The 26939-nt window shown below is 45.2% G+C and overlaps 1 protein-coding gene across 4 annotated transcripts in view; it reads right to left on the bottom strand.

The window, feature by feature from the left end:
- Nucleotides 1-26939, bottom strand: part of Sash1 (SAM and SH3 domain containing 1) — a 171123-nt gene that overhangs the window by 123226 nt on the left and 20958 nt on the right. For all 4 annotated transcript variants that reach the window (XM_075949185.1, XM_075949204.1, XM_075949195.1 and 1 more), the window contains exon 2: nt 7482-7610. In XM_075949185.1, the coding sequence (XP_075805300.1) occupies nt 7482-7610 (129 nt within the window). The remainder of the gene's footprint in view (nt 1-7481; nt 7611-26939) is intronic.

The raw sequence follows: 26939 nt of genomic DNA, 5'->3' as shown, positions 1-26939 counted from the left end.
TACTGAGCCAGGGACATCGCTTCCACCTTCCCAGGTGTCCTCCCTCAGTCTGCTAACTCCTCTCGTGCCCACTATACTCTGAGCCCTTTCTGGATAGAAAACATCTTTACTTGGCATCTCCAGAAGAGCTAAAACGCCAAGCAAGTGCAGGCTCTAGGCTCACTAACTATTTCCAGTTGGTTACACACGTAAACAAACTCAGCGGATGCTCATTGGTACGGACATAGCCGTACACTTAAAGAACTGCATAGCATGCACTATACCGTGTCTGCGACTCTTTTACCTAAAAAAATTGATGCCTTTAAAGAGTCATAGAAGCATTGCGGGAGGAGGGAGCAGAGATGAGATTGGAGCGGCAGGATGCTGGGCACAGCCGAGGAAGGGCGTCATGCACAGGAAACTCATTGTCATGTGCTGTGTATGTGTGTTTGACATTTCCCTAAACAAAAAGCTAAGCTCCCACACCCCTGCACTCATGTGAATAAATATCACTGAAGCATCAATAGTGGAAACTCTTCAGCACTCCTGCGGGAAGGTCTAGACTGGGAAGAGGAAGGAAGGAAAGGAAACAAATGGTCTAAGTCACTTAGGGTAGCCTACGGTGTGTTGTACTTCTCTTAACTCTGAGATAGTTATAGATGGGGAAACTGAGGCTTGATGATTAATAAGTGAAAGAGCTAGAACTTAAACCATTACACTGGTGTCCAACTCCCCAGTCCTCCTGCCTCAGCTTCCTGGGCGCTGGGACTACAGAAGGGTACCACCACCCCTGCTTTCATTGCTGCTATATTACTTCAGAGCTATATCTGAGAAAGACTGCATTATCTGGGATGGTTAACTTATTAAAACTGAATCTGAGAAAAAAAAACATTAAAATTTCAAGATGTAATAATTATGCCCTAGGGAAGCATTCCCACACCAGGGACAGTGGATCTGGTGTCCCTCTTCGGGGCAATTCAGTGCATTATCTTTATTTGTGTTCCCAGTATTCAAAGACCTGGCTGAGTCTCTGCCTGGCTCTCTTCCTCTTGTACACACCTCACCACAATAACAACTTGGCAGAGACTCCAGGCCAGGTTCTGACAGACACCACCAACCGTCGGTCGCCATAGGTGGAGATTTCTACGTCTGCTCTGAGCCACACACACCAAGACCCACACACAAAGTTGTCTTCTGCCAAACTCCAAAGTCTTAACCTCAAAGACACCTTGGAAGCAATTGCTGCCAGCATCAATAGGCCACCACAAGCGTGGCCCCTTTCCTGGTCAGGGTGTTGCTTTGACAGATGCCAGGCTTAGCATCACTAGAGATGAGCCCATTACAGACTTGGAGAGCTGCTGTCATTTCTGATTGCATTTTCTCCCAGCCAAAAAAAGAATCACATGGTGCTCAGGGAGGTGCCAAATGTGTAGAAATATGGGCCTCTTCCCCGCTGCACACAAACATTAATGTCCCTAGCCCCCGGGGAAGCCAAGGCTGCTGTCCAAACACACCATCCCTTTAAGGCCTATTTGGTGCCAAGTAAAAAAAAATGCTCCCCATCAATAAGCGAATCAGGAGCTCTGCGTGTTCCATCTGTACCCCCTGTTTCCTTCCTCCACACTGGCCCCAAAGACACATTACCAAATGCTACATTCTACTCACGTCCTCGAGAAATACCTTGCCATCTCGTCCAGAGAGGTAATCACTAATGTGATTATCAAAACTGTTTATTTTTCAGGGCTAAGTCGAGCATCTCTGTAGGAAAGCCGTCCTTCTGGCTTGTTTGTTCTCCGGCTGACATGTAATCAGCTCTTAGGGGCGGCGCAGGGTCCCTACCCCTGACATTTCAAAGCTAAACACAAATATCTAAACACTTTTCTGCAGAGTTTTCTCATTTTCTCAAATGCCAACTCTACCCGGCAGATTCAGAATAAAATAAAGCCATAAAACGATTTATCCTCCCACCCCCAAACTTTCTGCACTCAGGGTTTTGGTTTGGTTTGGTTTGGTTTTGATACAGGGACACGTGTATTGGAGGGTGGCCTCCAATTCACTATGGGGCTGAGGATGACTTTCAACTCTCGATCCTCTTGTCCCTCTACCTTTCAAGGGCTATGACCAGAGGCATACACACGCCCAATGTGTGCAGTGCTGGGAACTGAACTCGGAGCTTCCTGCAAGCTAAGCAAGTGCTTTCAAGGACCCCCGCTCTATATCCCAGTCCCTTGAAGCTGTCTTCTAAAGGACATCACAACCACGTGGCACACATCAGGTCACTTTCTCCTGTGGAACGTCTTAGGCCACTGATACAAGATGGTGTCCTCACTGCTTTGGGGAGGTTGCTCTTTCCTGTGGAATGTCTTAGGCCACTGATACATGATGGTGTCCTCACTGCTTTGGGGAGGTTGCTCTTTCTCAGTTGGCTTTGGCAAGGCAGTCTAGGAGCACAGAACACAGCTCCTGCACGTCCTCACCTGATGCAACAGGGAAACATGGAGGGGATGGGGTCTGCTTTGTTTAGAGGAAGGACTGAAAATCTAGAAACAGACTTCAAATTCCGAGGGAATTAAAGGGGGGGCAAGGGGGATGAGGTCTACAGGGAAATGCATTGCCATTTGTCCAATCCATGACAGGCTACTCACGGAGAAAGGGAACTCTGAGGAGGGTGCTGGCACTGTAGTGTGGCCTGAAGGGTGGATGATGACCCTGAAACGCATCTAACATGGATTTCTAGGCTCTGCAAACTCATCTGATAACCTGGCCAGCAGCAGCTCCAATCATAATCCCCTTTCCCTCTCTGACTTGCCCGGAATGTCCCTGAAAGAAGATGTGAGCGTGCCCCTCTGGGATCCTGCTGATCTCTCTAATCACAGTTTAAAAATGAACAGGCCCATCCTCAGCCTGGTTCAAATTAGCCCCCATCAGTTTTACCCACTTCCACCTTTGATGGGAACTGATTAAGCTCCTGTGATCCCCCTCCCCTCAAGACTGTCTTTTTCTGCTCTGGAAGAGAGCACACCAAATTAGGCCCATCTGTCTAAACAGGAAGAAGGCTACTTACCCCACTGGCAGGCTTCTTTTTCTACTGTGAAGCATCCTTAGGAGGTTCCCAAATGCCCTGGGGAACTATGGTAACCCCAAATCAACAGGAGCCAGACTTCTAGCGCTGTGTCAGCCATCGTCTACCGGCTCACAACGATCACGTCCTTGTCCCGTGAGATGTCTGGGAAAACTGTACACTGTGCTGTGAGCCCACCATTCATTCCAGCTCCAAATGACGACGACCAAGAAGTAAGGCTTGAAGCTAGAGCTCAATGGTACAGCACTGGCTCAGCATGTACCAAGGACCTGGATTCAGTCCCCAACTCTGCAAAAACATGAACACTCAACACCAGCAGGGCAGGAGATGCAGCTAAGTTGGCAGAGTGTTTGCCTGACATGAAGTTCTCCTCAGCTCCATCCCCAGCAATACATGAACCCAACCTGTGCTGCAGGTCTACAATCTCTGAGATTGGGAAGTCGAGGCAGGGATCAGAAGGTCAAGAGCATTTCTTCCTAGCTAGTAAGTTCAAGATTAGACTAAGATACACGAAACTCTGTCTCAAAAAATAAAACAGGGCCAATGAGATGGTTCAGAGGGTAAAGGACCATGTCACCAAGCCTGATGACCTACATTTGATCCTCAGGATTGCGAGAGATAGAACGATTACCCTGCCATCCACACAGACAGGAGGACAAAGTTAAGAGGAGCCAATGCCTTGGCAATAACGACGTCCATGTGCCATATTGGCCATGGTATTAGGCTCCTCAGACAGTATCTTTCTGCTTCCTTCTGACTCAGCTCAGTCTCAGTCAACTTTATTTACCTAATACACAGCTTAACAAATCACTAAATCAATGAACAAGAAGGAAAATGCAAAATTAAGGGGGGCAAGATGACTCAGAAGTTAAGAGCACTCGTCACCAAGTCTGCTGACTAGAATTTGACCCTGGGATCCACATGATGATAGCGTCAACTTCTACAAGTTGTCCTCTGACTAGTACATACGTGTCCCATGGCACACATGCACACCCTGCCCCCATGCACATGTGAATATACAGACACATGTACATACACATACATAAATAAATATGTATAAATATAAAATAAAAGTGTACTTAAAAACACGTCAGTTATGATACAATGTCACTCTTGATTCAAGTTAACCATGACTAGGGCACACTGATGAGAGAAACTGATGGGCATAAAAATGCTGTATGACAGGCTTGATGGCACATCTCTGTATCGTGGAACTTACTGGTAGAGGCTCTCAAGTCTGTAAATTCAAGGTCAGTCTGGGCTACTTAAGATTAGACTCAAGATTACCTCAAGATTAGAATACAATACAGCACAGTAAGTAAGGTCAGATAGCAAATTAGAAAGAGGCAAAGAAAACAAAAGAAAGAAAAAGGGGAAAAAAGGAAGGAAGGGAAATGAGTGCCAGGAGCACTGAGACATTGGCTTACAGGAGGTTCCTATCACTACCCAAAGACCCATCCCTTCTTGAATACAAATCCTTTCATAAAACATCAAGCATTATTAGTAAAAGAATCACCTACTTTTAACTCCTTAATTGGTCACCTTACTTTAATTTTTATGTTTCCATCTTAAGTAAATTAAAAGAACTTTTTAAAAATAGAATAAACAAGATCGACTATGGGTGCTGTACCTACAGCCTCAGTAATCCCTAAGATGGGGCAGGAGGGTTGGGAAGGTCAGCCTGAACTACCTGAGAAGAGCCTACTGGGGCGGGGGCACCAGCAGGGACACACCTTTAATCCCACTATCTGACAGGCAGAGAGAGGCTGTCTCTGCATCTGAGGTCAGTCCGATCTACTTAAAGAGTTTCAGGCCATCCAGGGCTATTTAGAGAGAGTCTTACTTAAAAAAAAAAAAAAAAAAAGTCCAGGCTTGTTGGTTCATATCTTTAATCGTAGTACTTGGGAAGCAGAAGCAAATGGATCTCTCGAGTTCCATGACAGCCTGTTCAACAGAGCGAGTTCTAGGACAGCCAAAATTACATGATAGAGAAAGATCCTGTCTCAAAAAAAAAGAAAGAAAAGAAAAGAAAAACTCTCACGCACACACACACACACACCGCACACCACACACACACACACACACACACACACACACCCCGCACACACAGGAGTTTCAGACAAATCTACTCTTTCCAAAAATGTTTAAGGTAGAGGATGTCATTCTTCAAAATCAGCTTCATGCAGCCCCTAAGATAAGAACTTGTTTGAAAGGAGGTCTTTAGGGATGGAGATGCGGTTCAGTCAGCAGGGCAATGACTAACAAGCATGGCACCCTGAACTCCATCCCCAGCACCATGATGTATGCTGATAGTCCCAGAACCAGGCAAACTGAGGCAGGAGAATCAAAAGTTTATGGGCATCCTCGAATACAGAAGGTTTGGGGCCACCTGGGACTATATGAGATCACTGAAAATCAGAGGCTGAATCCCTGGTTCTGCCACACACACACAAAGCCTTCTTTTTTGTTTAAACAGAAAAAGGGGAAATGATGGAGGAGGGTCATCTTTCTATCTGTTGTTTCATTGGTTAAGTAATAAAGAAACTGCTTGGCCTCTGATAGGACAGAAAATTAGGTAGGCGGAGTAGACAGAACAGAATGCTGGGAAAAAGAAGCTGAGTCAGGTCAGCCGCCATGATTCTCCCACTCCAGACAGATGCAGGTTAAGATCTTCCCTGGTAAGCCACCTAGTGGGCTACACAGATTATTAGAAATGGGTTAGATCAATATGTAAGAGCTAGCCAATAAGAGGCTGGAACTAATGGGCCAAGCAGTGTTTAAAAGAATACAGTTTCCGTGTAATTATTTCGGGTAAAGCTAGCCAGGTGGCGGGAAGCGGCCCGCCGCTCTTATCACTACAGAGGACATACACCTCCAGTGGAGGTCCTAGGTCCTGGGATAAAACTGAGAGGCAGGAAACTGAAACGGATCCAGTTTAAACTGGTAGATGCAAGGGATGGGAAACACATTTTCCAGGCAGAGTACAGCTCAGGACTGCCTGTCCACAGTTAGACCTGGGGCTCCACTAACTTCTGCACACAGATGTTTACACTTCAGACAAATGATTTCAGCCTCCTTAAGTGAGAAAAGCAATAGTATCTTGAAAGATAATGACTATAAAGAGATCCCAATAACCCTAGAGAACCACAATAAAGTGCTCAGTAAAGAAGTTGGGGAGGGAGGGCTGGAGAGATGGCTCAGCGGTAAAGAGCATTGCCTACTCTTCCAAAGGTCCTGAGTTCAATTCCCAGCAACCACATAGTGGCTCACAACCATCTGTAATGAGGTCTGGTGCCCTCTTCAGGCATGCACGCAGACAGAATATTGTGTATATAATAAATAAATGTTGTAATAAGGGCAGCAGGGCTGCATCCCCGGCACCCGGCCACCCACATGGCTAGCTCTAGCTTATGCCCCGAAATAATTACACGGAAACTGTATTCTTTTAAACACCACTTGGCCCATTATATCTAGCCTTTTCTCGTATAACTCTCGCACCTGGACTAGCCTATTTCTAATAATCTGAGTAGCCCACGAGCTGGCTTACCAGGAATGATCTTAACCTGCATCTGCCTGGAGTGGGAGAATCATGGCGACTCCTTGACTCAGCTTCTTTCTCCCAGCATTCTGTTCTGTTTACTCCGCCTACCTAAGGGTTGGCCTATCAAATGGGTCTAGGCAGTTTCTTTATTAATAAGAAATCACTCCCACATCAAATAAATAAATAAATAAAATTTTAAAAAAGTAGGAAGTGATTTTTTAAAAAAATATTATCCAAGATAGTCATACATATTTTTTTAACAATCGGACAAACACTGAAGCTCACATGAAACCTCTTACTGCCAGGGGGAGAAGTTATGATTGACTTCTTTAAACATCATTTTCCTTTTCAAAGGCTCACTGGCAGAGAATTTACCTAACTCATCCAAGGCTCTGGGTTCAATCCCCAGGACTCATTAGGGTGTGGGCGGGGTGGACCAGAAAGAAAGAAACAAGGAAAAAAATGAAGGAAAGAACTCTCCATGGCAAGTCCTCAGCTGTTAGTCAATAAAATATACAGTACCAACTGGCTAATGATAGAAATATCCTTTCTCTTTAATATTTCAAAAAATGGAAGGAAGGAAGGAAGGAAGGAAGGAAGGAAGGAAGGAAGGAAGGAAGGAAGGAAGGAAGGAAGGAAGGAAGGAAGGTTGCTCTAGCCTTTCAATGACTACGTAAGTTTCGTGAATATTCAATCTAAAGAACAGGGTTGGTCTGTTGGGCATCTGGCATTTCACCACACCTAGCCAGAAGCCGACTGACTAAGCCTTCAGGCACAGCTGAGGCTGTAAGAAGAAACAAGGGGCTGCAAGACCGGGAGCATCGATGGGAACTGCCCCCCACCCCCAACAGTAGCCATTTCCCATGGCCACACACTCACCATATCGAGGTCCTGGGAAACTCGCCGTTTCCGAAGCTCCTCCATCCGCTCACAAACATCCGAGAAGCAGGTATTGTAATAATCCGCATACTGCTGCGCCAGGTCGTCAATGTTTCCCAGGGAACCATCCTGAGGGGAGGAGGAGAGAGGAAAAAGACAGAGGTCAGGTGGCTCTAGTCTGGAAAAGATGCACAGCATCGAATCCCCAGCTGTCGTGTGTTACCTCGCAGACATGGGCCAGGCTAGGTCGGAAATGGAACCACTTCTTTTCCTGATCGTATTTTTGGGTAACCGAGCTCAGAGTAGCTCCCTGTAGATCCCAGGGCTAACAAGAAGCCAGGTCTCTCTTGATCTACTGTGACCACAGCCACAGTAATCCACTCATCCCTGCCAAGAATGGCTGAGAGCAGAGCCACCAGGGAAGGAAGTGTAGTTAGCAGCCACTGTACCAGGCTCGCTGACACCCAATCGTGGCCAAGGCTGCTTGGCATTTCCCAGAAAGCAACTGAACGCCCCAGATGTCCAAAACTCTGAATGAATCCTGCGACTCGAGGCGCCACGATAGGAGGCCACATCTAGAGCTTCCTGTGTCCCCTCACAAGAGACAGAAAAAAAAGAGAAAGCCTTTAGTCAACTGTGTTTGCTAGGAGTCATTATTCATGGTTGTCTTCATTAATATTCATGCTATTCATTAGATTTATTATTCATTAGGCGCAAGTTCACCTAAATAAGTAAACATGTCACTTGTCTCTTCAGAGGCAGGTCCCCAGGTAGTCCCACGAGTTTACATCCATTTCTGTGATCTCTCAATTATCTAGCCTGGAACTCATGTCTCAACCTCTGGGTGATTCTAGGTTGATGACAGCACCCACCAGACAGTCAGCAGGAAGGGAGCATCGCCTCCGAACACGCCAACCGCCTGTGCAATGCTTACTACCCGGTGGCGTTCGCTATAAGAGGTTTTCCTCACGGCTAGAAGCTAGTAATTCCACAGCACACGTCTGAACACGCACACAGAGGGTGACCTTCGGAATGCTGCGTCTGTGTGAGTGAGCTATGCATTTCTTCTACCATGTCTTCCATCCAGAAGGTATTTCGCCTCCTCTATTTCTTGGCCTCCCCACGTTTTCCCTAATTTAGTGACTGGGTGACATGACCAGGAGAGCTAAGAAGATTGTGATTTTGTTAAGACAGCCATGGAATGCACAACTTACAGATGACCTAAAATTCATACTCAACCATTCTCACTGCAGACTGGTCACCAGCCCCTTGGGTTATTAATGTTAGGGCATTGTCTGTATCCACAAATCTCTCCAAGCAAAGCAGCCTTACAGACAGGAGAATTGGGGTTAAATGCTTCCCAAAGTCTTCCTGCTATAGATTAAGCCCTAGTCTGGAGGTCTGTGACAGAGCTCGTAACCACCTCCTCCTACTTCTGCATTTTTTGATTTCAGGAACTACGGGAAGGGAGAAACAGAAATTGAAATAAATGGTTTTCTAGAAATGTCCCTTCCTTTCGACCACTAACACACTCAGCCTTGGAGGGAGCTGCCTCAGAGTGCCTAGCACACAGAGAGGAAGACAGAGACACAAGCAAGGCCAGTAAGGTCTGTGAGCATTTGAACATGTCTGGGCAAAGTTATTCTCCAAGTACAAGTCAGCCTGTCTGAAAAACACAGCCTAGACGCAGCCAGAGAGAAGGGAATCCACCATCTGCCCTCCCAGTCGTTAGTGGGGAACACGATGGCAAGATGGAGGTGTGGGGGAAGACAAACATGTCCCTTTCTCAGCGTGTCTGTTGTCTGACTCACTGGCATGTGTCAGGTCCAGCAACAACCAGGCCTCTAGAGAATATTGGGTTCCTCGGGTTCTAGGTCTTTCCACATTGAGATGCTATCCTCACCCATAAATTTCTATCTGCATCCATCAAAGAAGCAACACACTTTTCTCATTGGACCAAATACACTAGCTCCATCTTCTAATACCCAAGTGGGCTCACTGAACACGTCATATTTCAAATGGTCCCTTTGCCTGCTGTGTGTGTGTGTGCGTGTGTGTGTGTGTTTATCAGTGTGTCTATCTGTCTGTCTGTGTGTACAGTGCCCATTGAGGCCAGAGGCGGGTACTAGATCCCCTATACCTAGTGACAGACAGTTTTGAGACACTGTGTGAGTGCTGGAAACCAAACTTAGGTCCTCTGCAAGAACATTAAGTACAGGAGCTGGAGAGATGACTCAGAGGTTAAGAACACTGGCTGCTCTCTTCCAGAGGTCCTGAGTTCAAATCCCAACAATCACATGGTGGCTCACAGCCATCTGTAATGAGATCTGCTGCCCTCCTCTGACCTGCAGGAAGACATACAGGCAGAACGTTGTAGATATAATAATTTTTTTGTTTGTTTTTGAACAACAAAAAACCAATCCCCCTCTCTCACACATACATAGACACTCCAAATAGATTTTTAGCTTCTCTCACGCACAGCCACCAGCATTTAGCGGTGAATGTGGCTCAGCTGGTAGAGTACTTGCGCAGTATACACTGAGTCCTATAAACAGGGCCTAGTGAAGTGATTCTCAACCTGTGGGTGGAGACCCCTTTGGAGTATAGTTTGCACAAGCCTTTCACAGCGTGATCTAAAACCACCCACCCTGCACATCCAATATTTACATTACAATTTGTAACAGTAGCAAGCCTACAGCTACAAAGTAGCAATGAAAATAATTTCATGGTTGGGGGTCACTACAACATGAGGAATTGTATTAAGGGTGGCAGCATTAGGGAGATTGGGAAGCACTGGTTCTGTGATTCACGCCTATAATCCCAGCACATAAAAGGTGGGGGACAAGAGGATCAGAAGTTCGAGATCATCCTCAGCTACATTGCTAGTTGGAGACTGGACTGAAGATATACAAGACCCTGTATCAAACAAACAAACAGAATGGATACTTATGTACACCTTTCCCTATTTGTGAACTATGGAAACAGTCACACTGGCTCTTTTCTTGGACAATCCAAAACACCTAAAAACATCAAAAGACAACCCTTTATAAAACTATATTCAAGCTATGCTTTTTTTCACTCTCATCATCTGGCCTTCAATATCAATATCACCTATTTGGTTCTAAAGCCTTGGTTACTGGTGGTTTCTCGCCAGTCCAACGGTTGGCTTTTTAGCTCCACTCTGCATCAATCAGAACTCCCCTGGTCCTCTGGCAGTCTAAAAAAAAAAAAAAAAGCAGATTTGTTGCTCCTGAGAAAGCAAGCATCTGTTCTGCTCCAGTCAGTCCACAGCCAGAGCATATTTCACACCTTCAATATGGCCATGTGGCCAATCTTCATTTGTCGCTCAGTGGGTAAGAATTTAAAGTGGGGTGGCACAGCTGCCTTTACATGCACCCGGATCACTCTCCAGATGTGCAGTGAGGCCCCATAATTACTACCTTCGTGGGCCCTGATGATTTAAATGCCAAAATGGAGAAAGACTACAAGAACGTAAGCGCGTTTTAAAAGTAGGACTTGACTGCCATGTCCACAAAATTATCTTTTATATCCCAATCGAATAGAACCAAGGAAATACCTGGTGATTTTCTCTTTATCCACTCAAACTCCAAGCTCTTAAAAAAAAAAAGGAAACTAGTAATAATGACAAGGGAGGAAGGAGACCCTGGGCGATGATGAATTTTATGGTCTTAATGACAGCTACGGTTTCTGTTGGGAGTCTGGTCTGCAAACTCATCCAGGTGTATGCATTAAATATGCAAAGCTTTTTATGGGACCATCATCTCAGAATCTCTTCTTTTTCGGGCAATGTTTTTGGATGGTGGGGGCTTGGGGGGGGAGTTAATTTATGTCCTTAACTAACTTGCTCCTGTTTAAGATGGATGCAGAGCCGCTCCAGGGAAAGGTCTACTCCCACTAAGGACTGGCACCACGAGCCTGGTAACACCGTTGACCTTATGCCCCAAACAGCATTCTGTTTCCGCTTTTGAAGACAGTCTCGCTATGGAGTCCAGGCTGACCTCAAGCACATAGCAATCACGCAGCCTCAGCCTCCCCAGTGTTAGAATTCCAGTTGCGGGCCAAAACACCCAGCCTGCATATTTCTCCCCAGAAGGCTCACATCAAGGGGCACTGGTAATATAAAATAATCTTCTAACAAAAATGTGACTAAATTATGCCTATAATTACCATCACAAATACCATTCAGAAGACTCTGAGATTTGTTTTTTCTTCTAAAGTATTTGGTGTTGAAGCTAGAGAGACAAGCGGGGAGTCAATGAGCACTTGCTGCTCTGGCAGAGAACCCGAGCTCAGTCCCCAGCACCTACATCAAGAGGCTCACAAGGGACTCTATCTCCAGCTCCAGGGGAGCTGACACCGCCGGCATCCTCCAGCACCTGCACGCACATGGACAGACCCATGTGATATGTTTTCAATTAGGTATTCAGCTTCTGTTCTAGATTTATTAACTGTCTAATCTCTTTCACTTCCTTATTTTGCCTTACTTTTTCTTTTCTTTTTGTTTCTCATAAATGAAACTAACCCAATACATAACCTGCATTTAGGAAGAAAATAAACTTCATTTCCTTAAGACTGTTTAAGAAGATTGTTAAAGTTGGAGATACATTATCTTCCTGTAAGGATTGTCTTCCCCTTCCATCTTTACAAACAAGAAGAAAGGCTGCAGGCAAGTCCAACGTCTGTTTCCATACTACAAGAAGAATACAGAACCCACACCTAGCACCGCCATCCATACGGTCCGCGTGAACAAAATCACACCAGCACAGTCAGTTCAGTGGATGACAAACTATAACTTCCTCCTGAGGCCACAGAACACATGTATATCTAGCACAATACCAGGGACAAAGTCCTTTGACCAAGCAGCTCAGACGGAATGGACTGCTGCTGCGGTTTACAGGAAGGAACAGCATTGCCCTCTCAACAGCTGTCTTAACAGCGTATCCCAATGCACTTTCTGTCTCTGGAAAATGCAGAACTGAAATTCTCGGGGACTAGAAGCCGTACATATGGCTACTTTGGCTACTTTTGCTCTCCTCTCTGCAGATGTCTTCTATGGCCTAAAACATCTGGACAGAATTGAAGAGGGGTGAAGGAGGAAAAACAAAGAAGACAGCTCCGAAAACACCCAGAGCTGCACTGAGGCAGACCTTGTGTGGATTATAATGAACGCCAGTGGACTAGTGTGCTTCTTATCTCTTTAATAATAAATGGTTATTCCAGTGTGTGTGTGTGTGTGTGTGTGTGTGTGAGAGAGAGAGAGAGAGAGAGAGAGAGAGAGAGAGAGAGAGAGAGATGTATGCAGGTGCCCAGGGAGTCCAGAGAGCGCATCAGATCTAGAGCTGGAGTTACAGGTAATTATGAGCTGCCTAAGATGTGTATTGGGAACAGAACTCTGGTCCCCTTGAAAAGCAGTTAGACCCTTAACCGCTGAGTCACTCATTTCTCCAACCCCCTAACTTCTTAGATTATGTCTTATGAGAAAGCCTCGGTTTTGCTGTAACTTCTTAGAGTCGAGGGGGAGAAAGGGAAGTGAACTCCTTGTTTGGACTGCTTCTCTTTTTCTATTCTTCTAAGTATCGGATGATATATTTTATAAACTATAAGTTATGTTTTATTTATATCACTCCTTGTTCCTCAGAAAGACAGAGATAAGTGTGAGTCCATGAATGAGCACACACATGCAAACACACATACACACACACCCTCCAAGCCAAATCCATTAAAAGAAATCACTACACCCCAAGGAAGCCTAGCTAATCTCCTGAACTGAATTCACAGTGTGTTTTCAGTCTTAATTAGCTTGCTTACAGACTTAGAGCTGACACACACTGTCGGTAGCCTATCGGGTAAAACTGCTTCAACACACAAAGGACTTGAACCCGGGTTTCTGCATTCAGTCTCACTGAATCCGTGCAATGGCACTGTTCAAACCAACTCCGTCACCCCATCCCATCCCTTCCTGTTGTGCAGCTTTAGAGAAATGTGTTGAACATATAATTGATCTCAAATAACTGACTAATCTCTAAGGAATCATTCCTACTATTTCTACAGATGGTTTGGGCTGGAACACAGTTCGGGGAAACAAATTAACACATAACAACTACGTATATACAGTAAGGGGAATTCTGAGATCATGGAGACAGGGAGGGAGGCCTCCGGGAGTGTGTGCGCCCACATGGCAGGTGGCTGGAGAAGGGCTGACTTCATGCCTTCCATTCCCCTCTCCAAAATACCCAGAACTTGCCAGAACCTATATGAATAACTCTCACTTTGGCAAATGAAGTCCTACTATTGTGTTTAGGTGTGTCCCAGTTAACACAGGCTGTTCGTGAGAGAAGGCAGGATGGAGCACTCGCTCGTTCTTCAATGCTTGGCTCTCAAGGCTACACTGTTGCGCTCCACAGAATCTGAAGAAAAAGATATTGGGGGGCATACAGCTATAGAACTCACTCGATGAGTGTTATATCTACTCACAAGCATCTATTAATATCAATTCAATGTTTTTAGCTTTTGTCTAGCATGTCGGAGGCCACGGGTTTGATCCCAGCATCACAGATACAATGACATAAACAAAACATACTTCACTGCATCTAGATCTGGCAACTGGTATTAATATGATATAAAAAAATCACTAAACATGAATATTTGTTATTAGTGTGTCCCTTGGTTTACCTAATGTGGCTGTATTAACCATAAGTCATGGGACTGTGTTAAAGGGACTTGGTAAACTGTATGCATAGCATACGGTCCCCTTTGCAATCGCTGTCTCTGGAAGATTCACCGTGTTAGCTATTAGTGATGGGAACCCGACTTGAAAAAGCAGTAGAGAGCAGGGTACCAATAATCTGCTATTTAAATACAAGTATAAATTCAGTTCCCCGGGGCATACTCAGATTTAACGGATGGCAATCTTAGACTGAACTCATTTTCCATGTCTAAACTGCCCTGAGCTTCCCAGAATCACAGGCCTGGAAAGAACAGCACAGCTAGCTGGATGGGAATGAAGTCACAATTTTAGGCCATGTTCACAGATTTTGATGAGGGTGAATCACACTTCTCTCAGGCTGACCTTGGCATCCGAACCCTGAGAATGTAGGCAGTTTTATTAAGTATGACTGACCAAGATCTGACTGGAAAAAACTAGTCTATGATAGTCCCAAATTGTAGCAATTAAGTATCGCAATCACGAAACTTCTGACGACGTTTTAAATGTTCTACAGTATACTCAAGTCCTTTGTCACGTTTGAGAATTCCGTTCTGTAGAAATGATAATCTGCTTGGAGTCCGGCGGGTCTTCTCTGCTGGACTTCTGCCTAACCTTTCCTTAGTGTAAACGGCAAAAGCTCCATTCTAGTCAACGCCATCAAACCTGACAGACAGCAGCCACCACACTTGTGACTCCCAAACTGCTTTGTGACCTCGTTGCCAAAAAGCCATATATTTAAGAACAAGGAATACCTACAAGGTCTGCATAATGTCTGGACCCCAGACATTGGTGCCCAGCTCGTACTCCCCACGACACATAAATGGCCTGACGTGACAATCCTGTTTTGCCTACAAATCATGGTACTGGGAGAGCCAGGGAAGGCACAGCGATGAGAGTCAGCCATAACTGACAAGTCTAGTAGTGACATGGCAATTCTGTGATGGTCTCTCTACTTCTGAACACATGTGAAATTTTCTATTATAAAGGGTCTTTTGTTCATGTGCTTGTTATCACCGTGAGAGCTCGTAGAGGTTTGGAAGCCGTCAGCTAGAACTCACTCATCTTTGCGTCCTCAGGACCTAACTCCACAGCGATACCCAACATTTAATCAGTAACCCCAAAAACATACCTATCGGGTGTGTGTGTGTGTGTGTGTGTGTGTGTGTGTGTGTGTGTGTGTGAAGGAATGGAAGGCTAGAGCTTTCGGCTCTTCCTGAGACAATTATGGAGTTCAGTCAGCAGCTATGAACTGAGGGATTTCCAACTAAACCAGATTTTTTTTTAATGATGTTATTTTGATTTACCTGTTTGTATTTGGATCGTGACACCACCGTGCCACGCATAGGGAGGACAAAAGACAGCTTGTGGGGGTCAGCTGTCCTCCACCATGTGGGTCCCAGGGATCTGTGCACCCAGGGTCATGAGGCATGGTGGCAAGCTTTTGACCTTCGGAGTCATCCCACTGGCCCTAAACCATCATTTCATTGCACAATGGTGCGCTTTTAGCCAATTCCTGTTCTCACTGACCTTAGACCCACAACGCAAGTCTCGTGAGTGAGACAACGAAACCGGAACAACGTAGCACTAGAAACTGTGGTCAATGAAAAACCGTGGGAAGCGTGGTTCCTGGCAGAAGGAACAACTGTAATTCTTGAGTATGAGGAGACAGCCCAACCAACAGCTGTTCCTAGAAGAAAGGCTACCTAAGGTTAACACATCAGATTGCAGATTCTGACAGGCCAGGGACCAATGAGCGGACCCTAGGTTTAGGGCTTCTTTCTAAATCGATAATCACACAAAGCTATTCACGCTGGGAGATGGAGGGCAAGCATTCCACTTAAAGTAGACATGTGCTTCAGGACAATAACACAGACTTTAAAGACATCTCATTAACAGCACATTACACATGGAAACCTCCTTGAGACTTGTGGTACGGAGGCACCTTGTCTCTCACCAGCTAGAAAACCACCACTAATAAAATGAGGAACCGATCCAGGAAGCTCATTTGGTCCTTTCCACTGTGTCTTACTTCTGTCAAATTATGAAACCATCCATGCTGCTGACACCAGCATTTATCACATAAAGGACGCTAAGAGAACAACCACCAGGGTGTATATCCTGTGATCCACGCCAGCACACCCCTTCCCAACTTTACCACTGAAAAGCTGGCACCCCAATAGTAAAGGTAAGGTCCCCTTGAGGATTAGTCCCTTTTTCCAGGGATAACTGGACACCCAGGGAAAGAAAAGCTACAAGGAATAAGAATGGCCTTTGGAAGAAGGAATCACACTGTGGCATTTCATCCTGTGCCTCCTCCAACTATAAAATGGGGGCAGTGTTGCTAGAAATGGGCTCTGATCTTAAGTAAAATGTGTATAGTACAAATCTACGAGGCAACTGGTACCGTCATCCTCCCCATCAACAGGAAGGCAGAAGTCTCCCCATTGGTTAGAAAAACCAGGCCATATCACATCGTCACTCACAGGACTCCATTTTAGTACACAGTGAGACACCCAGAATGTCAGGGTCTTACAGATGGCTTCTTCTGTTTACTTTATTTTAAAGATAAGAAAATAGAAGCTAAGGACCAAAGGGAATGATCTGTCTCAGAAGACAGGAAACCAAGTTTCTTAAATCAGCTAAAAATGCTCAACATACCAAAGGCCACAAATTTTGATGTAATCCAAAAGTTGCTATTTCTTCCTGTTTATCTGCCTTTTCCTTTCTCTTTTTTGTTTTGGGGCAGGGTGTCTCGCTATGTAGCCTGGGATAGCCTTGGACTCACTATATATCCCTGGCTGGTTTGCAACTTGCTATGTAGACCAGGCTGTGTTTGAACCCACAGAAATCTATCTGCCCGTCTCTGCCTCCTGGGTGCTGGCAGCCAAGGTATGCGCCACCGCTATGACCCAAAGCAGCTTCTTAGAGCTAAAGGGCTAAAGAGAGAGTTCCCTGGTGTAGTATGGTCAATTAAGGTCACGAAAGACTTGCCATCGACTGTGATGCCAACATGAAAATATTAAGAGTTTAAAACAAAGATTATGTTAAAAAAAAAAAAAGACTTAAGTAGTCGGTAGTGCATGCCTTTAATCCCAAGCAGATCTCTCAGTTCAAGGCCAGCCTGATCTACAAAGTGAGTTCCAGGTCAGCCAGGGTTACACAGAGGCGCAAATACCAGAAGCTTGTCTGGCTGAGTCCTTGGTATTCCGCTCGCCGCAGACAGGCGATGGAGCAGGCAAGCACAGCTGGAAAGCCTCAGGCCCAGGTGTAGAAAGAAAGCAAACAAAACTGTATCGCTGGCGTCTCAGAGACTTCTCGGGTAGTGAGCAGAAAGGCCCCATGCTGAGGCTGAAGGAAAAACCTCTCGTTCCTATTCACAGACAACTGTTTCTGAACCCTTCAGCCCTTCCTTCAGGAGACACCAACTGCTGGACATCTTTCCAAAGTCAGGAAGAAACCAACTCTCCCAGGTGCCTGGAAAGCAACCCAAGAATCCCAAGCAGCTCTTCTTCCTTGGATCCTTCAAGACAAGCTTCTGGAGCTTTCTCGGAAGGCCAAAGCGGTCACGAGGAAGAATCGTGCTAAGAATTCGATTCCGAGAGTCAAGTTCACACACAGGTCAGGGATGGGAGAAGTGCTGGTTTCACCCTCAAAACCTCTCTGGCCCCTAAGGTACAGAGAGCGTCGGTTCCACACAAAGGCTCTTACATATGAGTACGCCTGTTTCAACAGCTGTCTGTCCATCTATCCCTACATCTGCGTGAAACTCCCCAGAGAATGGGATGGTCAGTCTGGCTTTGCAGTTTCTTGGGAGCTAAAAGTTCTTCGTGCACCATATCACTACCACTCGGAATGGTCTCAAGTTTCATCATAAAAGACATTTGCCTCTGCTATATTATATAGTGGAATAACTCTGAAAAGACATCGGAGGCACGTGGGTTTGTTTTTATCCTCCATAAGACCATCTGAGAAGCTGAGAGTGGAAAGCGCTTGCTTGCTACCCAGTTCTGCTCTGGAAACAGTGCATTCCTCTTAGGCCTGCAGCAACCCCTTGACAGTGAAGGTGCGCACCTGTCTTCCTAGCTCCTATCAAGAGAAGGAAAACGTCCACTTTCTCAGGCTGCTCCTGAGCTGGGAGTTTAAGTAACCTCCAAGGCTCTTACGTGTGACATCTAATGTTCTGGTATCTATGGCGCTTTTGGGAAGAGCTATTGATTTAACTAAATGTGAGCATTTCCATCAACTCAGTCAACTCTTGGGGACTGAGTTCACGCCAACATCCCCACCTTTTCATTCATGCTCTTGGGTCTGCAAGGATGCTATCTCATATAGGTAATAAACTAGTTAGGACACGCCCACCTTTTACCCAGACTCTTTGACTCTTCTCAATGGCCCTATAAAAGGGGAGGTGGGGACAGCTTCACTTTCTTCTCTGTGATGTGGATAGAATAAATATTTTTACTTTAATTGCCTGCCATATTGTTGGTGGGGGAGCCTACCAAGAAAATTAAATGTGCTATCCAGATTTAGAGCGGTTTGTGGATGGGGAGGTTACTGTTGGTTTGGAGGAGTTGTTTCTGGTTTTATTTTTTGCTTTTACTCTTTTTAAAGGGAAGTCTGAGTCTGTCAAGACAGACTGCTTCTCCATTTACAAACCCAGAAGCAGTTCAATGATGCATTTTATACCTGGCAACTGAAGCCTGGGTTCCCTCGCTGTGAATAAAGTGGTTGGAACCTAACAGACCATGTCCCACTGAGCAGACAGACTGCTTCCTCAAGTTCCTGCTTCAGTCTGAGTAAAGGTCACTGTCTCTATGAGGATATAAAACTGATAGGCAACACAGAGCAGGAGAGATGGCTCAGCAGAGAAGAGCACTGGCTCAGAGGACCTGAGTTCAATCCCCGACACCTGCCTGGAAGCTCCCAAGTTTCTCTAAGTCCAGTTTCTGGGGACCCGGCCTCTTCTGGCCTTTGCAGACACTAAGAACTCAAATGGAACACAGACATGCATACAGACAAAACACCCAGACACCAAAAAGATTTAAACTTTAAATAATAATAAAACTAAAAGAGGCAAGAGACCTGCAGATGCCCTGCCCGGCTCCTGCCTCAACCCTCACCTCTAGGAACTGTGCCCAGTGCACACAGGCTGTCCCATCCTTCAACAGACCATGCCTGCTAAGCCTTTGCTGAGCTTGAACAGAGCCAACCTCTCTCTCTGCACAGTGCCTACCTCTCTCTCTGCCCAGTACCCACCTCTCTCTTTGCCTGCACTTTTTTCTTAATTACCCACCCTCACCTGCAGATGTCCTTCAGATCCAGAGTCTCGGTGGCCTGGGTCAGTAGCTCAGTTGGTAGAGCACTTGCCTGGTAACCACAAAGCCCTGGGTTGAATCTCAGCTCTGCATGAGATAGATACTATTTTATACCACAACTTAGCACTGGGGAGATGGAATAAAGAGAATCCAGAGTATGGAGTTCAAAACCAGCCTGGGATAGAGGAGACCCTGCCTCAAAAGAAATTAAATAAATACATAAAGAAATTGTGGTCTCGGGGCTGGAGAGATGGCTCAGAGGTTAAGAGCATTGCCTGCTCTTCCAAAGGTCCTGAGTTCAATTCTCAGCAACCACATGGGGTCTGCTGCTCTCTTCTGGCCTGCTGGCATACACACAGACAGAATATTATATACATAATAAATAAATAAATATTTAAAAAAAGAAAGAAATTGCTGTCTCCCTCCCTATAATCAAAGTCTCTAACCCCACTCTCTACCTTATATTCTTTTTCCACTTTTAAACCTAAAACAATTTATTACTGTTGTTTGTTTTTATTACCTACTTTCCATAACCCAACTAAAATGTTGATTTTCAGTTAGCTGGTGGTGGTTCACACCTTTAATCTCAGAACTCAGGGAGCAGAGGCAGACAGATCTTTGTAAGTTCAAGGCCAACTTGGTCTACACAGTAAGTTTCTGGAGAGCTAAGGCCACACAGAGAATTCCTGTTATAAAACAAGAAAGAAAGAAAGAAAGAAAGAAAGAAAGAAAGAAAGAAAGAAAGAAAGAAAGAAAGAAAGAAAGAGGGAGGGAGGGAAGAAGGAAAGAAATCAAAAACAAAACAAGAAAAGAATGTTGGATTCCTGAGGCCAAACGCTTTTCTGAGTTTTGTTCCACGCTTAGGACAACGACCAGCCGACCCTCAACACAAGCATATTAAATGTGTGAAGAAAGGAGCCTGGGAAAAAGTGGGATGATCAATCACTAAACACAGTGGCAGTGCAGGCCTGGGGCAAATGAATATGAACAGTTTATATGTGGCTTCGCGTTTCAACTTTTCCTTTAAATAACAAATCTACTTTGCAGGCCTCAGACTTAAAAGTAGCTTGCATGTTTTAATTTCTCCAACTCCCATGTCTTTATTACAGTTTAAAATGCCAGTATTAACTCGGCTGGTGCCTTGCATTTGTAGATCACCCTGTCCTCTTTGCATAGTTTCAAAAGAAACAAATGGAATACAGTTCAAGGTGTTAATTACACCTTATTAAAACAAACCCGAGAGTGTCAGTTCTAACACTTAGCACTTTTATGTTTGTGTGATTTATTGGTTTTATGTATGTGAGAAAGTCAAACACAATAAGCACAACATTGCAAAATAGCTGTTCGCAAAGGGAAATTATTCCATTCCGTAGACAAGCCTAAGAACGGCCCCCCCGTCTGTAAGTCTAAGCGTCAGGGAACACAGCAGCAGAGACAGGTTTTCACACGCTGGCTGAGGCTGATGGAGGGGAGAAGATGCGCCTTTAACTGCAGTTCAAAAGGGGGAGAATCATTTGTACTGTTCTAATGGGTAAGAATGAGTGATGATTTCAGACGCTCTGTGCATTCGGGTCACAGAGTGCATCTGTAGATTAACTAGATGGCATTTTGTATTACAACTAGAGACAAATTCCATGGACAGCTGTGAGTGGGAAAACTGCTACAGTAAAGAATATCAGGGAAATCAGAAGCCAGGGCCACAAATACAGGAAATAAGGTTCTCCACAGGCCGTTAGAGTTAGCTGCCCCCTGAGGAGCAGTAGGTACCTCATTCCCCTGGGGCCGCCAATAGCGGGCGGGGTGTGCCTTCAGGAGCGATTCAGGCTCCTGGTGATCCTTCGAGCTCCATGAGTTCAGAGGGATGTCAGGGCTCTGCAGCTACCTGCCAGTGGCCATGGCGTTTGGAATGATGCTGACCCTAAAATGCAGGCCGGACAGATGGCTCAGCACTTAAGGGTGCTTGCCACACAGTCCTGAGGGCCAGAGCTCAGATCCCAGCGCCCACGTGACAAACGGGGCCTCCTGAAAATGCTTGCCACTTGGAGTCCGAGACACTCTCTCCAGGTTTCTGCATGTGCCCACGGGTGTGTACACAGACACAAACAGACACACATATAAATAAATAAATCTTTTTAAAAAAAAAAAAACGAGATTGTCGATTTCTACTTTACTTCATTTTCTCCTCAACATCAGCCCAACAAAATAAGCGCCCTTTCTTCGAGGTTCTTTCAGTGGCAACAAAGGGGAAACAGGCTTGTGGGAAGCTCTGGGTCCAGGAGACTAGTTATTTTCAGCGGCATCTTCAGGCCCCAAAGGGGGGCTCCGAAGCGTGAGACAGCGTGGAACTGCAGCAACAAAAACTAGTTTATAAGTGTGTGTGGTTGCTGCTGCTGCTTAGTCCTCATTTAGGGATATGTTAATAGACTGGAACATGTTTCTGGAAACACGTGGGATTCGATCTCCCACACAGAGGGAAAACCAAGGCGGAGCAGCGGGAGAGCGGGAAGACAAGAGAATGTCATGGTGGAGTCACTTCCATCCAGTGTCCATTCCCGGGGGCACAATTCAAGGACCAGAGGACGGGGACTAATATTTCTAGAACTCTCCAGAGCCTTACGTCTCTACGGACAGACTGCTTGTTTCTTAGGAGAGCAATGAACTCTCCCACTGTATTTGATTTGATTTTTCGGTTTTTGTGTTTTGAGGCAGGATCTCATATAGCCCAGGCTACTATGGAACCCAATGGAGCTAAGGTTAGCCTTGGATTCCTAAGCCTTCTGCCTCTGCCTCCTAGGTGCTAGGATTACAAGCTTACACCATTACATATACTACATATACCAACTGCATTTTGTTTGTATGAATTGTTTTTCAATAAAAGCTGCACAAATAACCTTTAAAAAAGGTTTTTCTCACCACCACCCCCCACCTATTTAAGGAGAAAATAGTATTTGTTTGGTTTCTAGGATGTATTTTGGGGGGTAGCTTTTTTTTTTCCTTTTATCCCGGGAGAACATCTGAGTTTTCAGTCGACGACAGGAAAGAACTAGAGAGATTAATTTAGGATTAACAGGAGTCTCCCCTATTGTATGCTTTGACTTTGAAACAAACTCTTATTGTAGCCCAGGTTATCCTTTATCTTCCTATGTAGCAGAGGATGACCCTGAACTCATGGTCCTCCTGCCTCTATCCTCCTTAGGATTGCAAGTTGCACTGCCACACCTGGTTTAGATGGTGCTGGGATCAACCCCAGAGCCTTGTGAATGCCGGGTAAGAAGAGCTCTGTGATTGGGTGGCACCCAGGAGTTCCTACGTTATAAGGTTAAATAAAAAATTGGTGTGAATTACAGTAATTCCCCGGCAGCATGCAGCCCACAGCTGAGGAAGCAGACCGGGTGCTCGGCCAGTCCAAACAAACTGTCACATCCTCGAAGCCATCATTTCTTCCTGAGGACAGGGCTCTCGGTTGGCCCAGCAGCCCTGAGTGACCCCACCCAAGGCCCTGTGGGAAAAGCTGGGCCTCAAACGCTGACAGAGCTCCCGTCCGCCTGATACTTTGGCAGCCTCCAAGGTACAGTGCCTTCCAAGAGGCTACCGCCAGGTTCAGAACCATGATCTACCCCACCCAATCCCCAGCCCCACCTGGCAGGAGAACTAGCCGGGGAATATGCTGGCTGGGAATGTGGACCTAGGCGCACACCCTAGCTGGGCTTTGGCCAGGTCAGGGGACTCCATGTCATCACATCCTGGTCACTGCACCACACCCTCCCCAGGAAGTCTTCCTCAGGAAATCCTGACTTCTCCGGAAGTGCGGTGGCCCCAGGCCCGAGGACATAAACAGGAGCCTCAGGGTTTGTTCTTTGTTCTGCATCCTGCAAACCTGCCAGGCCTCTGCCTCCAGAATTTTTTTTGGCTGCAGTACACCTTAAGGAGTGGGCTGAGCCATGGCTTGTAGAACCAGGATTTGCAAGTCCAGAATGTACCAAGTGACTCAGATGAAGACAGCCACTGTCAGGACCAAGGTTCTCACTGAAGCTGGTTGGTTTTGAGAAGGGATATTACAATATGTAACGAAAGAGCTAGGGATTTGGCTTAGTTGAGAGATTACCCAGGATGCACAGTTGGATCCCCAGTTCTGCAAAAACCAGAACCGTAATCCTAGCACCGGGAAAATGAAGGCATGAGAATCAAAAGTTCAAAGTCATCAACAGCTACACCTGAAGTTGTAGACCAGCCTGGGCTACACAAGACTGTGAATGAAAGAAGCCAAAGACCATATAACACTGTGAGGGTGGGTTCTTCTATTCAGAGGTCAGAATGTGTCCCTGTCTGGACTCCATGCATCCCTTGGTGTCTAGTCTAGAATGCCTGGCACATCAAAATCCTCAATAGGTACTGTTATATGAAGAATTTTCCTCCCAAGTCACCTCTTGGCTGCCACTTAAAAATAGGCACTCACATCAAGACCGTTACCAAAAAATATGGAAAAGGAAAAGAAAGACAATGAGTGGGAGGGATGCTGTCTCCCCTCGTCATCTTTCCCATGCTCACTCCAGCCCCATCCACCCCACTCCTTCACTACATTTGTCCTTTGACTTCCTGGGGATCAGGGGGTTCCCAAAGCCAGCTATAAATCAAGTTAATACACTGTGTGTGTGCGTGTGTGTGTGTGTGTGTGTGTGTGTAGTATCTTAAGTATCTTAATGAGCGCTGGATCAAGGAGATACAATATGGTACAGTATGGTGTGTGTGTGTGTGTGTGTGTGTGTGTGTGTAGTATCTTAAGTATCTTAATGAGCGCTGGATCAAGGAGATACAATATGGTACAGTATGGTGTGTGTGTGTGTGTGTGTGTGTGTAGTATCTTAAGTATCTTAATGAGCGCTGGATCAAGGAGATACAGTATGGTACAGTATGGTGTGTGTGTGTGTGTGTGTCTGGAAGGGGTATCTTAATGAACTCAGGCTCTAAGGAGCCTGATAGAATTTGTGTGTTTGTTTCACGAATATAGAAAACTGCCTCCCTCATCCAGCCCCACATCTATCCATCTCTTACTTCGCCCACCTCACTAGATACAGAAGAGGACAGATACTGCCGGATGTGGCTGTTGTCAGACTGGAAGGCAACCTAGCTGGCACCTGACTGTCACAGCCACCATGGTATCCTAGGTGGGCAATGACGTGTGAGTCCTTTTAGGGGATGAGAATTTTGCTGAAACAAAGACTCTCATGGCCACTGTAGCACGGTGGAAGCCGGTGCTGGCCACAAAGGCAGAATTCCTGTGTTTTTATACAAGTTCTCTGTGCTTGGTCTGTAAAATGGGCTGATAATAACAATCCCTACATCTCACTATATTGGGCTGTGCTCGGGTAGAAGAGATAAACCCTAGAGAGCTTGGAGACAAGGTCTGCCTCTGCAGCCACAATGGTCTCAGCAAGTGGTAACACTTGAGGAGAACCACCCAGGGACTTCCTTTCCTGGAGCAACATTCATGAAAGGTCCATCTGAATTCCATTCCAAGTATCTGTGACAGAGTTCTAAGGTACAGGGGCTCATCTCCCATGGAGCCCAGGCTGGCTTTAAATTTTATATGATACTTATCTAAAAAATGTCCATTTCTTTTGCATTTTCCAGTTTTGTGGCATACGGGCTTTTGTAGTAAGATCTAATGATTCTCTGAATTTCCTCTGTGTCTTTGGTTATGTCCCCCTTTTCATTTCTGATCTTATTTGAGTGTTCTCTCTCTGTTGTTTAATTAGTTTGGATAGGGGTTTGTCGATCTTGTTGATTTTCTCCAAGAACCAACTTTTTGTTTCATTGATTCTTTGGATTGTTTTCTGTGTTTCTATTTTGTTGATTTCTGCCCTCAGTTTGATTATTTCCAGTCTTCTACTCCTCCTGGGCGCGTCTGCTTCTTTTTTTTTTCTAGAGCTTTCAGGTGTGTTGTTAAGTCCCCAATGTATGCTTTCTCCGTTTTCTGTAAGTGGGCACTTAGTGCTATGAACTTTCCAATTAGCACTGCTTTCATCGTGTCCCATAGGTTTGAGTATGTTGTCTCTTTATTTTCATTAAATTCAAGGAAGACTTTAATTTCTTTCTTAATTTCTTCCTTGAGCCAGGTGTGGTTCAGTAGTTGACTGTTCAGTTTCCATGAGTTTGTCGGCTTTCTGGGGGTAGCATTGTTGTTGCCTTCAAACTTTAGTCCGTGGTGATCTGATAAGACACAGGTGGACACTGATATTTTTTTGTATCTGTGGAGGTTTCCTTTGTTTCCGAGTATGTGGTCAATTTTCGAGACGGTTTCATGAGCTGCAGAGAAGAAGGTATATTCTTTCCTATTTGATTTGGGTGGAGTGTTCTATAGATGTCTGTTAAGTCCATTTGCTTTATTACCTCCAACAATTCTCTTAATTCTCTATTAGGTTTCTGTCTGATTGACCTGTCCATTGGTGAGAGAAATGTGTTGAAGTCTCCTACTACTAGTGTGTGTGGTTTGATGTCTGCCTTGAGTTTTAGTAATGTTTCTTTTACATAAGTGGGTGCTTTTATATTAGGGGTGTAGATATTCAGGATTGAGACATCAACCTGATGAATTGTTCCTGTTATGAGTATAAAGTGTCCATCTCGATCTCTTCTGATTGATTTTAGTTTGAAGTCAGTTTTGATAGAAATTAGTATGGCCACACCTGCTTTTTTCTTAGGACCATTTGCTTGAAAAACCTTTTCCCAACCCTTTACTCTGAGTAGATGCCTATCTTTGTGATTGAGATGTGTTTCTTGCAAACAGCAGAATGTTGGATCCTGTTTTCGTTCATAGCAGCATTGTTTGTAATAGCCAGAACCTGGAAACAACCTAGATGCCCTTCAATGGAAGAATGGATGAAGAAAGTATGGAATATATACATATTAGAGTACTAATCAGCAGTAAAAAACAAGGACTTTTTGAATTTTGCATACAAATGGATGGAAATAGAAAACACTATCCTGAATGAGGTAAGCCAGACCCAAAAAGAGAAATATGGGATGTACTCACTCATATTTGGTTTCTAGCCATAAATAAAGGACATTGAGCCTATAATTCGTGATCCTAGAGAAGCTAAATAAGAAGGTGAACCCAAAGAAAAACATATAGGCATCCTCCTGAATATTAACCTTCATCAGGCGATAAAAGGAGACAGAGACAGAGACCCACATTGGAGCACCGGACAGAAATCTCAAGGTCCAAATCTGGAGCAGAAGGAGAGAGAGCACGAGCAAGGAACTCAGGACCGCGAGGGGTGCACCCACACACTGAGACAATGGGGATGTTCTATCGGGAACCCACCAAGGCCAGCAGGCCTGGGTCTGAAAAGCATGGGATAAAACTGGACTTGATGAACATAGCAGACAATGAGGACTACTGAGAACTCAAGAACAATG

The sequence above is a fragment of the Microtus pennsylvanicus genome, chromosome 1 (genome assembly GCF_037038515.1).
Source record: "Microtus pennsylvanicus isolate mMicPen1 chromosome 1, mMicPen1.hap1, whole genome shotgun sequence".
In the NCBI taxonomy this organism is placed as follows: domain Eukaryota; kingdom Metazoa; phylum Chordata; class Mammalia; order Rodentia; family Cricetidae; genus Microtus; species Microtus pennsylvanicus.
Note: the sequence above shows the minus strand (reverse complement) of the source record. Positions and strands in the feature narration are given on the sequence as shown.